Source organism: Podarcis pityusensis, assembly GCF_964106645.2.
Source record: "Podarcis pityusensis genome assembly, chromosome: 5".
Classification (NCBI taxonomy): Eukaryota; Metazoa; Chordata; class Lepidosauria; order Squamata; family Lacertidae; genus Podarcis; species Podarcis pityusensis.
In genome coordinates, this window is record NC_138032.1 from 77,910,872 (window position 1) to 77,924,163 (window position 13,292).

The 13,292-nt window shown below is 44.8% G+C and overlaps 1 protein-coding gene across 1 annotated transcript; it reads left to right on the top strand.

The window, feature by feature from the left end:
• The first annotated feature begins 5,432 nt into the window (after nt 1-5,432).
• Nucleotides 5,433-11,982, top strand: LOC308476930 (chymotrypsin-like elastase family member 1). The gene is made up of 6 exons (XM_081005133.1): nt 5,433-5,624; nt 7,338-7,447; nt 8,379-8,473; nt 9,602-9,882; nt 10,713-10,879; nt 11,795-11,982. The coding sequence occupies exons 1-6, from the start codon at nt 5,465-5,467 to the stop codon at nt 11,969-11,971; spliced, it is 990 nt and encodes a 329-aa protein (XP_080861259.1). The 5' UTR covers nt 5,433-5,464; the 3' UTR covers nt 11,972-11,982.
• The last annotated feature ends 1,310 nt before the right edge of the window (nt 11,983-13,292 follow it).

The window sequence follows — 13,292 nt, forward strand, 5'->3', positions numbered from 1 at the left end:
AAAAACCCACCCAGACACTCATCTATGTGCTGGCTGCATTTGTACATAACGCTAAACCATGGTTTATGAGAGTGAGCCTCAGACATGCATGCTTCCATTACACACACCCCGGCCTAAGGTTGGCAGTGGGGAAGAATGGGGGTGGGGAGACCTTTACCTCCATTTTTGACTAACCGCAAGATAAAGTTATGTCTGAACCTAGACAGACTGTGGTTTAGTCATAACTATGGTTTACTACAATGCACTAACGCCAAACTGTGGTTTATAAAGCTGGCCAAAGTTAAGATTAACCACAATTTAGGGTTCAGACATAACCCTAAGCTATGGTTAAATTGGAAGCTTTCCATCTCTTCATGACCCTCCCAGAAGGAGGGAATACACGAGCCTGAATTTTGCACAGGCTCACTGTCATACCACCAAGCCATGGCTACCTAAATGTTGAAAATAGCAGATACTTTTTAAAGCCCCGTCCCATAAAAACATGGCTCTGATTAAGCCTAAGGATGGCCTTTTAGAAAAATAAATGTTCTGAACTGGGATGCTTACTGGATTAATACTGTCTTTTTCAGTCTCCTCTGATGTGTGAAATTATTTGATGTAGATAAACAAGTGATGACCTTTCAGAAGGACGCGGGTGGCGCTGTGGGTTAAACTACAGAGCCTAGGACTTGCCGATAAGAAGGTTGGCAGTTCGAATCCCCGCGACGGGGTGAGCTCCAGTTGCTCGGTCCCAGCTCCTGTCCACCTAGCAGTTCGAAAGCACATCAAAATGCAAGTAGATAAATAGGTACCGCTCCGGCGGGAAGGTAAACGGCGTTTCCGTGCACTGCTCTGGTTTGCCAGAAGCGGCTTAGTCATGCTGACCACATGACCTGGAAGCTATACGCCGGCTCCCTCGGCCAGTAAAGCGAGATGAGCGCCGCAACCCCAGAGTTGGCCACGACTGGACCTAATGGTCAGGGATCCCTTTACCTTTTTAAACAAGTAGTTCTCGATGAGTAGATTCACCTTTTCCCAGAATCCTCCAATTCTACTTGGATGGGGAGTTGCTTTGCCATCCTGCTGTTACTTTGGATGTAATTATTCTTTCTGCGTTCTGGTTTCTCGGTTTTTGATTCACATGCTAGCCTAGCTGTGCCATAGACCTTCATCGTGAGCTAGGGCAGACCAGCCAATCGTTTAAAGGTGCAACTGAAAGGACAATAACATAAGCTCTGGGGATACCCCTCATGGAAGAGTGTTCCACAGGTCTTTTGGGGGGGCACCACTCTCTCTAGCAGCCACCCAAGTATCTTTCTGCGCAAGCAAGTCGATATGGAGACAGCTTGCCTTCCTTGGTGCTAAGCCATTAAGGGCTTTAGCCCAGGCATCATATGATCATAACACCCATAATCTTGTCACCTGCCCAGTAGGGCAGATCTCAGAAGCCATGTGGATCAGCTGATACTGATCCTCTGGCACCATAGCGGGTTTCCTTCTGCAACACCTGTCATGGTGGGCCTTTGCAGAGGCACAGCAAGGTCCGTGCGGAGGAGCTGCCGCATTGGCGGGAAGACCTATCAGGGGATCTAAAGCATAATTCCCATCAGCTGCCACTGCCACTGCTAATGTGATGCAGTTGTTAAAGTATATTTGTGCTGTGGAGAAAACATTCAACTCCCTGCTCACGTTTTTGAAAGTCACTGGGTTGCTCTATTAGGCTTGACATTCTCTCTCTGCCTAACCTATCTCACAGGCTTGTTTTAGGGTAAAATTGGGATAACTCCCTCATATAACCTGACCTCGGAGGAAAAGGCAGGATACAGTGGTACCTCGGGTTAAGTACTTAATTCGTTCCAGAGGTCCGTTCTTAACCTGAAACTGTTCTTAACCTGAAACACTGCTTTAGCTAATGGGGCCTCCTGCTGCTGCCGTGCTGCCGGAGCACGATTTCTGTTCTCATCCTGAAGCAAAGTTCTTAACCCGAGGTACTATTTCTGGGTTAGCGGAGTCTGTAACCTGAAGCATCTGTAACCCGAGGTACCACTGTACAAGTTTGATCGCTTTTTAAATTGTGACCAGTGTGTACAAAGGAGCTGGGCGTATGATAGGGATTTGAAACCTGTACATGCTGACATCTTGCAGACATCCTCAGCGAGGCCCCTGGGAGTTGATTCTGAGCCTCATGGTTGTTGTGGAAGATTGTGCTCTGACTGCAACGCTGTACAGCGCTTTAGTTTTCCTTCTAGGCATGTGTGAGTGTGTGTGGCAGAGTCTTCCCATCCAGCCCATTTACTTTGAACTATAGAAACTTTTCGAGAATGTTCATCTGCGTGAATCCTGACCCAGGATTCTCTTTCTTACTCACCCAACAATATTAGGAACTGGCTTTTATATGCATAGATTTGTGAAGCCTTCACCACATCAGAGCACTGCTGAATAACTTGATCCCACTGCATACAGTGGTACCTCGGGTTACATACGCTTCAGGTTACAGACTCTGCTAACCCAGAAATAGTACCTTGGGTTAAGAACTTTGCTTCAGGATGAGAACGGAAATCGCACGGCGGCGGCACGGCAGCAGCGGGAGGCTCCATTAGCTAAAGTGGTGCTTCAGGTTAAGAACAGTTTCAGGTTAAGAATGGACCTCCAAAACGAATTAAGTTCTTAACCCGAGGTACCACTGTATCTCCACCCATTTTTACTGATGGGGTGTTTTGTCACCCTTAAGATACCATGTCCCATCGTAGGCCCGGCTCAACCAGTTAGAAGAAGACTATCTGCTGCACTTTGTCGTTATTTCCCAACCTTTCAAAACTCACACGCAGAAAAAGGATGGATGGAGGTTGCAGAATCCTGAGCTGCAGCTTGCGAGTCTTAGATGCATTAATCCCATGTCTAATATGTGAGCTAAGCAGATGTCACCTGTCTGCTTATCGAACTCCTAATAAATCACAGAGCATGCTCCGCCTTCAACAATGTTTGAAATAACACTAGCATTTCAAGACAGAAATGAAGAAAAACTCCCTGTGCAAATCATAGGCAATAAGAAAACGAAGCTACCCTTTGTAGCTTGCCAGCATTTTCACGGCAGCCTCTTCAGCTGCATAATCAGGCTGGCCAGCAACCAGCCCTCCTCCTTCCCTCTACACACAAACACTTGATGCAGTTAGAGGCAGTGTAATTTAACGAATCTGGGTCAAGAGCTGCCAAGTGCATTAAATTGGCTTTACCGCCTTCATAGAAATATGAAGAAGCTTCTTCACGCCACCTAGTGTTCACCTGGTGAACAGTCATGAATTTCTAGCAAGTGACCTACAATGGTACCTCAGGTTACATATGCTTCAGGTTACAGACTCCGCTAACCCAGAAATAGTGCTTCAGGTTAAGAACTTTGCTTCAGGATGAGAACAGAAATCGTGCTCTGGCAGTGCGGCAGCAGCAGGAGGCCCCATTAGCTAAAGTGGTGCTTCAGGTTAAGAACAGTTTCAGGTTAAGAACGGACCTCCGTTCTTACTTAACCTGAGGTACCACTGTATAATGTTCCATAGTTCCAAATACAGTGGTACCTTGGTTTACGAACTTAATCCATTCCAGAAGTCTGTCCTTAAACCAAAGCTTTCTTAAACCAAGGCGTGCTTTCCCATAGCAAAGGGGAACTCAGTTTACAAATGGAACACACTCAACAGGAAACGAAACATGTTCTGCTTCCAAGGCAAAGTTCACAAAGGAAAACACCTACTTCTGGGTTTGAGCGTTCTTAATCCAAGTTTGTTCATAAACTAAGCTGTTCTTAAACCGAGGTACCACTGTAGTTGTTTTGGTCCACTGGAGCAAGATTCAAACGGTGAGTAAAAAAGAAGACACCTTGAACCAAGCATTGTTGAAAATGCAATGTGCAAGCTTTTGAGTTACACAAAGAGCTTTCCCCAGTCTGAGTACAGCAGCTCTGCCCTGACTGACCCAGCCCCTCTTTGCTACTCCTGACCTTCCCACATTCAGCAGGAAGGTTTGAAGAAAGCCTTTAAGCACCGTCAACTGAACTGTTTGGGGATTGTGCTCCTTCCTCCCATATTCACTGAATGTGGCTATCGGAAATTAGACACAGTCCCTTTTTATTCCTTCAGGAAGAGTGTGCAGGAGGCTCAATGTGTGCAAAGCATGGGCATAGCCAAGGAGGGGCATAGGGGTAGTTGCCTCCTAAATGAATAAGAAATAACAAATGGAAGTTCTGTGTCTTTTTGGTGTTTGTCTAAAAACAGCTCAGCAACTCAGGGTGTCCTGGTTTTTACTTTTTGAAATATACCTAACATGAAGCCTGCCCACCCACCAACATAAATTCTGGTTATGCCAACGGTGCAAAGCGGATTGGAATTGTACCAGCTGTCCTCATCCCAATCCCATGAGAGTGGGAACAGATCCTGAATATGCACATAAGTTGTATGCACTTATGTTGTATGCACACAGGCTCTCAGCTACATTAGTAAAGAAACAACAACATGAATGTGCTTTAAGCATTCAACACCAGATGGCGCCAGAGAGCAGGAATAGTTTAAAACGACATTTCCCATAGGAATTTTTTTCTTTCGTTAAAACCATCTAATTTCTGACTTATTTATAGCATGTTTCCCCCCCCAGCGTTTAGATCCACCCCCTGCAATTAGGGTGCTGAATTTTGCAGGGTTCCTGACTGCAGCCATGGATGCTGATGCACAGCCTATGCGCATGTAATTGCATCTACAGAGGCTCGTTCTGACATTCAGATAAAGGTATGGAGATTAGAGGCAGAACTAGTGGGCGTGATCCCCCTCCTCCCATTTTAATCTATGAAAAAAGCTTGTCCCCTCTCTTAAAAGGGAAAGTGTCAATGATATTTTCTTGATCATCCTCCCCCTCTAATTCCAAAATCCCTGCAATAAATCCTATCATTTTCTCCCTTGCATATGACTGACCTCGTACACTTAGGGTTGCCAACTTTAAACTCAGCTTTGGCTCTTCTGCCTTTAACTGCAACCCAATGCCCAGGCAGTAGCAAGCTGGAGCTTTTCACTGCAGGAAGATGAGTGTTATCTGGAGTCAGTGAACAGCTTCCTTCTGCTAATGAGGGCAGATTAATCTGCACTTAAAAGCGCAAGAGCCGAGCCAATAAAGAAAGTAGCAACATTATCTCTGCATTCACTTCCGCTTGTGGGAGTTACGGTCAACACTTGACTAATTTCTTTTCCTGGTCAGTTGGCAATCCTTCTGTGCATACCCCATATCTTGCAGCAGCTGCTACCTGACTTGTTTGGGCCTTTTGGTGTAAAATTGCTGATGAGAACGGCTCTCTTGCAGCCAGCCATAGAAAGGAGTGTCGCGTCCATGCAGAAGCTTCTAGACCTCATTGTTTTGATCCTCTGTGCTTTGTCTGAGTGCATTAACAGGGACAGCAACAACGAGCAGCAGTCCCCTTTTCTCTCACGCTGGACCCAGCCATCCTGTTCACATGCAAACTCAGTTTCCCTTTGCACAATTCCTGGATCCAGTCTTTTTTTCTTTTCTTTTGGCAATGATTTTGGACAGATTCTTTGCTTGGCTTTCTGTGCTTTCCTTGGCCAAGGTGTCTTTGACACAGGCGGTATTTCTTCCCAGACGCCTGGATTTAGGTAAGATGGGATTGTCATTTCTTGGTAGCAGTTATTACATAGGAGCACAGGAAACTTGCTTATACGGAGTCAGAACGTTGCATCATATAGTTCAGTTTATTCTTACCATTGTGCAAATTATGAAGAAGATTGCCATGTTTTGTTCCTAGTCTTGCTCTTGTACCTTTAACAGAAAGCTTTGGTGACATTAAGGTAAAGGATGCTATCCTATAATACCTACCAGGGCATACTTTGAAGTAGACACGCATGGGATTCCACTGGAAAAGATGGGAGATTTCACACCTCCAACACATACCCAATTTCTTTTTGCAGATAGACACAGAAAAAGGTTGGGATATGCATCAGGAATGGTTTAACAATCAATCTGTATTCCCAGGGCACTTTGAAAACAGTTAACTCTGTGAGGGGAATAGGGGTCTGCTAACAATTCTCACCACCACCAAATGTTGCTTCAGCAACGGGTAACCCCAAACTGAGCATGACAAAAGATTTCATACCTTTCAGAAACAAATCATTCACAAATATTTTTTTTGCGATGATTTTTTGGTGTGGTTTTTATTGGATTTTTTATGCGTCATGTGTGTATTGGCATATTGCTTTGTTATTGTAAATGAGAAAGGGTATATCATAAGAAGTAATAATAATAATTATTATTATTATTATTATTTATTATTTCTACCCCGCCCATCTGGCTGGGCTTCCCCAGGCACTCTGGGCGGCTTCCAAAAAAATATTACAATACTGTAATACATCAAACATTAAAAGCTTCCCTAAACAGGGCTGCCTTCAGGTGTCTTCTAAAAGTCTGGTAGTTGTTGTTCTCTTTGACATCTGGTGGGAGGGCGTTGCACAGGGAGGGCGCCACTACCGTGAAGGCCCTTTATTTCATGGCCACTACCGAGAAGGCCCTTTATTTATTTCATTTCCTTTATTTCATGGGCAATGAAACATTATGGCCATTACTTTAGTGTAATATGTGAACAAACAACTCAGACCCACCCCAGGCGTGAATTTTTGGAGGTGGATCAAAAGAGGTTTGCAAATACCGTGGGTTGACGCACACCCTCCAACATTTCTCTGATGAAAATAGGGACGTCCTAAGGAAAAGCGGGACATTCTGGGATCAAATCAGAAACTGTGATGGCTTATGCAAATCTGTGACTGTCCCTGGAAAACAGGGACACTTCGAGGGTCTTGGCATCAATAAAGAAGGTGGAAGGGCGTAGGATTGTACCCTTTGGCTCTACCCAATCGCTGTGTGTATGCGAGGGGCTTCCACATGTGGCTTACGAAGAAGCCTCTTTCACGCTTCTGCTAAATGTATGGAGGGACAGACTGGGACACTACATTTATTAGATACATGGAGGGGCGATCTCAAAAGGACTTGCAGCACTTTTCGGACCATTTAACGCATGTGGAAAGGACCACAATCAGACTTGCTTTATCATGTTTTAAATATTCTGTCGGGAGCCGCCCAGAGTGGTTGGGGAAATATGAGTGGCATACAAATATTATTATTATCCCTGCACACACACCCATTCATTGTACTGTACTGAAAAGACCCCTCTGTACACACAAAGGACTCTTCTCTGCACAGTTGGGAACTGTGAATATCTATCTATCATCTATCTATCTCTATCATATATCTATCACTGGCTTAAATATCCCCCTTGCTTTTCTGTATAACCCCATTATTTTTCTTTCGGATTTCAGACTGGCCTAAAAACTGCGGTGTTGCGTATTTCCAACCAAACATATTTGCTAAGATTATTGCCGGCAATGAAGCGAGGCCTCATTCTTGGCCGTGGCAAGTCTCCTTACAGGTACGAAATGTTTCAGTGATTCCCAAACCTTGGGCATGTACAAAATTTGGAGGAGGGCTTGGAGTCTACGAGAGAGACCTCCAACCTGTCTGTTCAGAAGCTAGGTCCAACCAGAAGTAGTTCCAATCAGAAACTAAGTTCAAATCAGCAAAGGCTCTTTCTAAATTTGCTTGACACTTTCCTGTTTGTAGGTTCAGCTAATTTTATTACTTCCCTGTTCAGCATGGCTGGGAGATGAGTTGCTAGCTGCCCATTGTTTTGCTCCCAGGGTGGCGTGGTCATGAATTACTGGTTTCTTTGTACAGTCGTACATTGGAAGTCAAACGGAATCCATTCCGGAAGTCCATTCAACTTCCAAAACATTCGAAAACAAAAGTGCAACTTCTGCTTGGCTGCAGGAACCTCCTGCAGCCAATCGGAAGCTGCGGAAGCCCCGTCGGACGTTTGGCTTCCAAAAACAGTTTGCAAACCATAACAGTCACTTCTGGGTTTGCAACGTTCGGGAGACAAAACGTTTGGGAACGAAGCTGTTTGATTTCCAAGGTACTACTGTACAGTGGTACCTCGGGTTAAGTACTTAATTCGTTCTGGAGGTCTGTTCTTAACCTGAAACTGTTCTTAACCTGAAGCACCACTTTAGCTAATGGGGCCTCCTGCTGCCGCCGTGCCACCAGAGCACGATTTCTGTTCTCATCCTGAAACAAAGTTCTTAACCAGAGGTACTATTTCTGGGTTAGCGGAGTCTGTAACCTGAAGCATATGTAACCTGAGGTACCACTGTATCTGTTTCTTCCTTCTTTAATCTCCACCACAGCAAATTGTACTTCACCCTGCAGTTTGGGAACCGCTGTTGCAGAGGTTACTTTTGCCCTACTTCCAATTCCTTCCTGTGATTCAGCTCTGCATTTTCTCCCTCCATTTTCCTTCCCAGGTCCGTTCTAAACCAAGCGATAAATTCGTCCATGTCTGTGGTGGCACCCTCATTCACAAAAACTGGGTTCTCACTGCTGCCCACTGCTTCCAGAAGTAAGTTATCTACTGTGTGTGAATTTGTGGAGGCAGATCAAAACAATGTGGGTGGCTCATGCAAAATGGTATGCCTTTTGGCATCGATAAAGCAGGTGGGGCGTACCTACTATCATGCAATGCTTAGAGGACTCACCAGTCAGGAAGAACGTTATTGATTTTCTTAAACAAGTACAGAACACCAACAGGAAACCCCTAACCCCACCCAAAGACAATTAAGTACAGTGCCACCTGCTGGCTAAACTATATAATGACATTATCCACACACTAACTTTTCTCTTCTCCGTCACTTTTTCTCCCCCTATTTTCTGTCTGGCTAAGCTTCTTTCTGGTCATTGAGCCTGTCTTGTGGGAAAGCCATTGGAGGAGAGGAGATGAAGGAGTGGGAAGCAGTGGGCAGGAGAAAGACTTGAACAGCTTTCCTCCTACCTGTTGTTTATCCCTTAAGTATAACGTCCACCTCCACATGTGGCAAAAGGGTTGGGAACCTGCGTTGGCCACTGTAATCATTCATATATATTTTTTTCTACATGTAGAAAACAGAGTGGTTTTATTAACTTGTCCCCCAGTGAAAAACTATACTTGGGAACTTCTTGTGGGAACATTTTTTTCTGAGTCCCCATGCGGTTTCGCTCATTTATGGTAGCGATACTAGTCTGGGTGGAGAATGAGACTTAAGTATGAAGGCAGGTGGGGTGCGGGTGGCGCTGTGGGTTAAACCACAGAGCCTAGGACTTGCTGATCAGAAGGTCAGCAGTTCGAATCCCCGTGATGGGGTGAGCTCCCGTTGCTCGGTCCCTGCTCCTGCCAACCTAGCAGTTCGAAAGCATGTCAAAGTGCAAGTAGATAAATAGGTACTGCTCTGGCGGGAAGGTAAATGGCGTTTCCGTGCGCTGCTCTGGTTCGCCAGAAGCGGCTTAGTCATGCTGGCCACATGACCCGGAAGCTGTATGCCGGCTCCCTCGGCCAATAAAGCGAGATGAGCGCCGCAACCCCAGAGTTGGCCACGACTGGACCTAATGGTCAGGGGTCTCTTTACCTTTACTTTACTATGAAGTCAGGTAAAAGCAGATCGGGGCGGGGGGCATGTGAGACAACACACCCAACCCTACGGTGCATCATTTTCAGGGGACAGGAAGAAGATGTCACCAACTGGCGAATTCTTCTCGGCAAGCATCACCTTAACTACCCGGAATCCACAGAAAGAAGCTACCGGGTGAAGCGAATTTATCGGCACGAACGTTTTCAGTACCCTCAGCTGAATGAGCTAGAGTATGACATTGCTTTGGTCAAGCCAGTGGAAGAGATTACTGCCAACAGGTTTATCCATTATGCCTGCCTGCCAAAAAGAGGCAGTTTTCTCCGTCCGGGACACTCCTGCTGGGTGACTGGCTGGGGGGGCACGAGAGGTATTTCAGAGTGTCGTGTGCCACCAATAAGAATTACATTGTTTTCAATAAGTGTCTATAGCTCTGCAGCCTTAATTTGTGCAAAGTTAAAAGAATTTGGCCCTGGAATCCGTTTTTGGTAGCCAAGTTGAGTCTTGGAATATGTTAAAGAGTCTCTAAACATGTGCAGAGTGCATTTCCTTGACAACCAAGAAGTCCAAATCAGCCACACATGCTTAGGACTAAAAACCAGGCCTTCTAACACAAGTGTTGTTATTCTGAGACAGGTTTGAGCCCTGACATGATACCGTATTTTTCGCTCTATAGGATGGACTTTTTCCCCTCCAAAAATTAAGGGGAAATGTGTGTGCATCCTATGGAGCGAATGCAGGCTCCTTGGCTTCAGCGATAGCAATGTGAAGCCTCCGAAGTGCAGAGGGAGCGCTCCTTCCGCGCTCCGGAGGCTTCAAGTTCCTTTTGCTGAAGCCGGGAGAGCAAGACTCTCTTGGCTTCAGCAGAGAGGGAGAGCTGCGCAGCGCCCCTTCAGCCAAGCGGGAGGAGAAATGGAAGGGGCTCCGTTTCTCCTGCTGCTTCGCTGAAGGGGCGCTGAGCAGAGAGGGGGAGATTTGTTTTTTCTTGTTCTCCCCTTCTAAAACAAGGTGCGTCCTATGGTCCGGTGCGTCCTATAGAGCGAAAAATACGGCAATTTTCTTTAGAATTTAAGGACTTGTAGAATATAGAAAATTCGAAGTATTTACCATTTCCAGCGTAATGCAAAGTCACAAAATGCTAATCTTCAAGGTTCTAAAAATGTTCTGGTTCTTACTCTTCTTCTGTTTTATGCACTGAAGGTGGACAAGATGAAAACTTCTCTCTCTCCGAGGTTTTGAATCAGGCCAAGTTGCCAGTCATAGATTTCAACACATGCCACCTCAAGAAGTTCTGGGGAAGCAAAATCCAAACATCAATGCTCTGTGCTGGACTGAAAGATACGGCAAGGTCTTCAGCTGCCTGCCAGGTACCAAAATGGGATATTCATGCAGAGCCTTTCCACACAAATCTGGTTTTAGGTGCTATCAGTAGACAAATCTCCCTGTCACTGTCGGTTTGAAAAATTTGCAACTTCAATAGCCAAAGATTTAAGAGCTTATCATGCTACTACAGTGGTACCTCGGGTTAAGATCTTAATTCATTCCAGAGGTCTGTTCTTAATATGAAACTGTTCTTAACCTGAAGCACCACTTTAGCTAATGGGGCCACCTGCTGCTGCTGCGCCGCTGCGCCAAGATTTCTGTTCTCATCCTGAAGCAAAGTTCTTAACCTGAGGTAATATTTCTGGGTTAGCAGAGTCTGTAACCTGAAGCGCCTGTAACCTGAAGCGTATGTAACCTGAGCAACCACTGTACTGTTAATTGGGTCCAGATTTTCACTTTGGGAAGTATGGCAACCCTATTATGTCACTACTTAGAATACGACTGTTTCAAGATCAAGCCAGGTATGTATGACAAAGGAGATCTGTGAATAGGATCTCCAATAGTTTCTTAGAGGGTGAATACTAGGGGCTGGGGAGTGTTTCAGAACTATGGCACTGGGACACTGTGGCCTAACTCTCCTCCTGTACCTCCTATTGCTATGTGTTGCGTTGGTCAATACATACAGGTATCAAATTGATACCTTCATGTTTTGCCATGTGAGAAAAGACATTTGGGGTGGATGCTTTTAACTGGGAGGGTAGCACAGAGGAAGAGTTAACCTCATGCAGCCAACACTGTGATCTTGAGATGCTAATAACATTGCTAATAACCTCGAAAAACTGTGGAAGATTTTACTCCTGGATATTTAGCATCCCATCTAGATCGACACTCAAGTCTACCACTGAACCCTCACTGGCATATGAACATGTTTCAACTCTTGGACGATATTTTATTTTCAGGGAGACTCGGGTGGCCCACTGCTTTGCCAAACTGGGAGAGAGACATGGGAAGTCCATGGGGTCGTGAGCTTCGGGCCAGTTGGGTGCCAGGTGCAGAACAAGCCTACTGTCTTTACTAGGACATCTGCGTATATTCCTTGGATTGAAGCAATCAGAATGCGGGATTTTTTTTTGTAAAGGACAGGAAAGAGAAGGGAAGTCCAGGGATATCAATAAAATCCTTTGCAAATTTAGGAATGTGTGCTTATTTTAATACTGAAATTCTGGAAATGAGATTTGGGAAATGAGATTTGAGTTCATGGCTGAGCTGAAATTGGAATCTAGGGCCAACCCTGCAATCCTACTCACAAACGAGTCTACCAACTAGAACAGCTGACTTTCCAAAGACGCCTTTTTCCATTTTGGTTTGTGGTAGGATGCCTCCCAGCAAGTTCTTCCGCAGACCGTTGTGCAACTTACCGTTACATCTGAAATGTATGGAAAATAAAGTCAGAAAAATATTTGGGGTGCTTTATCCTGATTGGTTTGCAGGCTGGTAAGATGGAAGTTGGCTATTTAAAGAGCATTCATTTTTATTTTTGTGTGTGTGTGTGTGTGTGAAATTAGGTGATGTCGCGCCAAACAAGTGTTATCACATACTTTCCAGTCCATTTCTCCATCCAGTCTTTTGAGGAAGCGTGTTTCTTGTGTTAGACCTCCCCATCAACTATAATCGTGCAACCTGAATTTGCCAGAGACGGTCTGGAGGTGTCTGTTGATTTCTGCGCTTAATAGAGGGAGGAAAGCCTCTTTCTCGGCAGCCACCATGGAAACACAGAACAGAGGCAGAACAGTATCCTCCTCAAACAGGAGGCTTTAAAAAAAATAGGTCAACGAAAGGCAGGAAGCTTGTGTTTGCATACGGGCTCCAGAAAATGGGGTTTCCCATCTTCCTTGACCAGCAGGAAAAATGCAAGCAACTAGGCCTTATCGCAAGCTAGTAAAAATTACCTTCAGGGTATATATAGAGAGAAAAAGAAAAAAAGAAAGTGAGGTTAGAGGGAGACAAAAAAACACTCAACACACAACCCTGCATCTGAAATAAGGACAGCAACCATTCACATAGCAGCATTGACATGTCACTCAAGGCATGATGAACAGCAACAACGGGGGAAAAGATAGACGTAACATTTTACAAGGACAGGAACACTATGGACAGAGTAATTGCCACACACAGAAAGAGCAAGGATATAGCTTGACTGCCTCACTTGTAGTTCTATAAATCATTTAATGTGTCAACATGAACAGACGTTATTAATATTGCAGTTGTTGTATAAGGGATTATTATTTTGACTGGAATGCAATTTAAATTAGTAAGATTTTGAAACGCAGAAATAAAATCATCAAACCATCAATTCTAGCATGCGGGAGGCCACCTAAGTTATATACAGAATTCGGTGTTTGAACAATTGATATTAGTAACTGTATTCTAATTTGGTTCTGTTATAGTGAGGGTATT

Coding starts and splice junctions, on each gene's coding strand:
- LOC308476930 (XM_081005133.1), top strand. CDS start 5,465: ATGCAAACTCAGTTTCCCTTTGCACAATTCCTGGATCCAGTCTTTTTT. Junction 8,474..9,601: donor GCTGCCCACTGCTTCCAGAA/GTAAGTTATCTA, acceptor CATCATTTTCAG/GGGACAGGAAGAAGATGTCA. Junction 10,880..11,794: donor GGTCTTCAGCTGCCTGCCAG/GTACCAAAATGG, acceptor TTTTATTTTCAG/GGAGACTCGGGTGGCCCACT.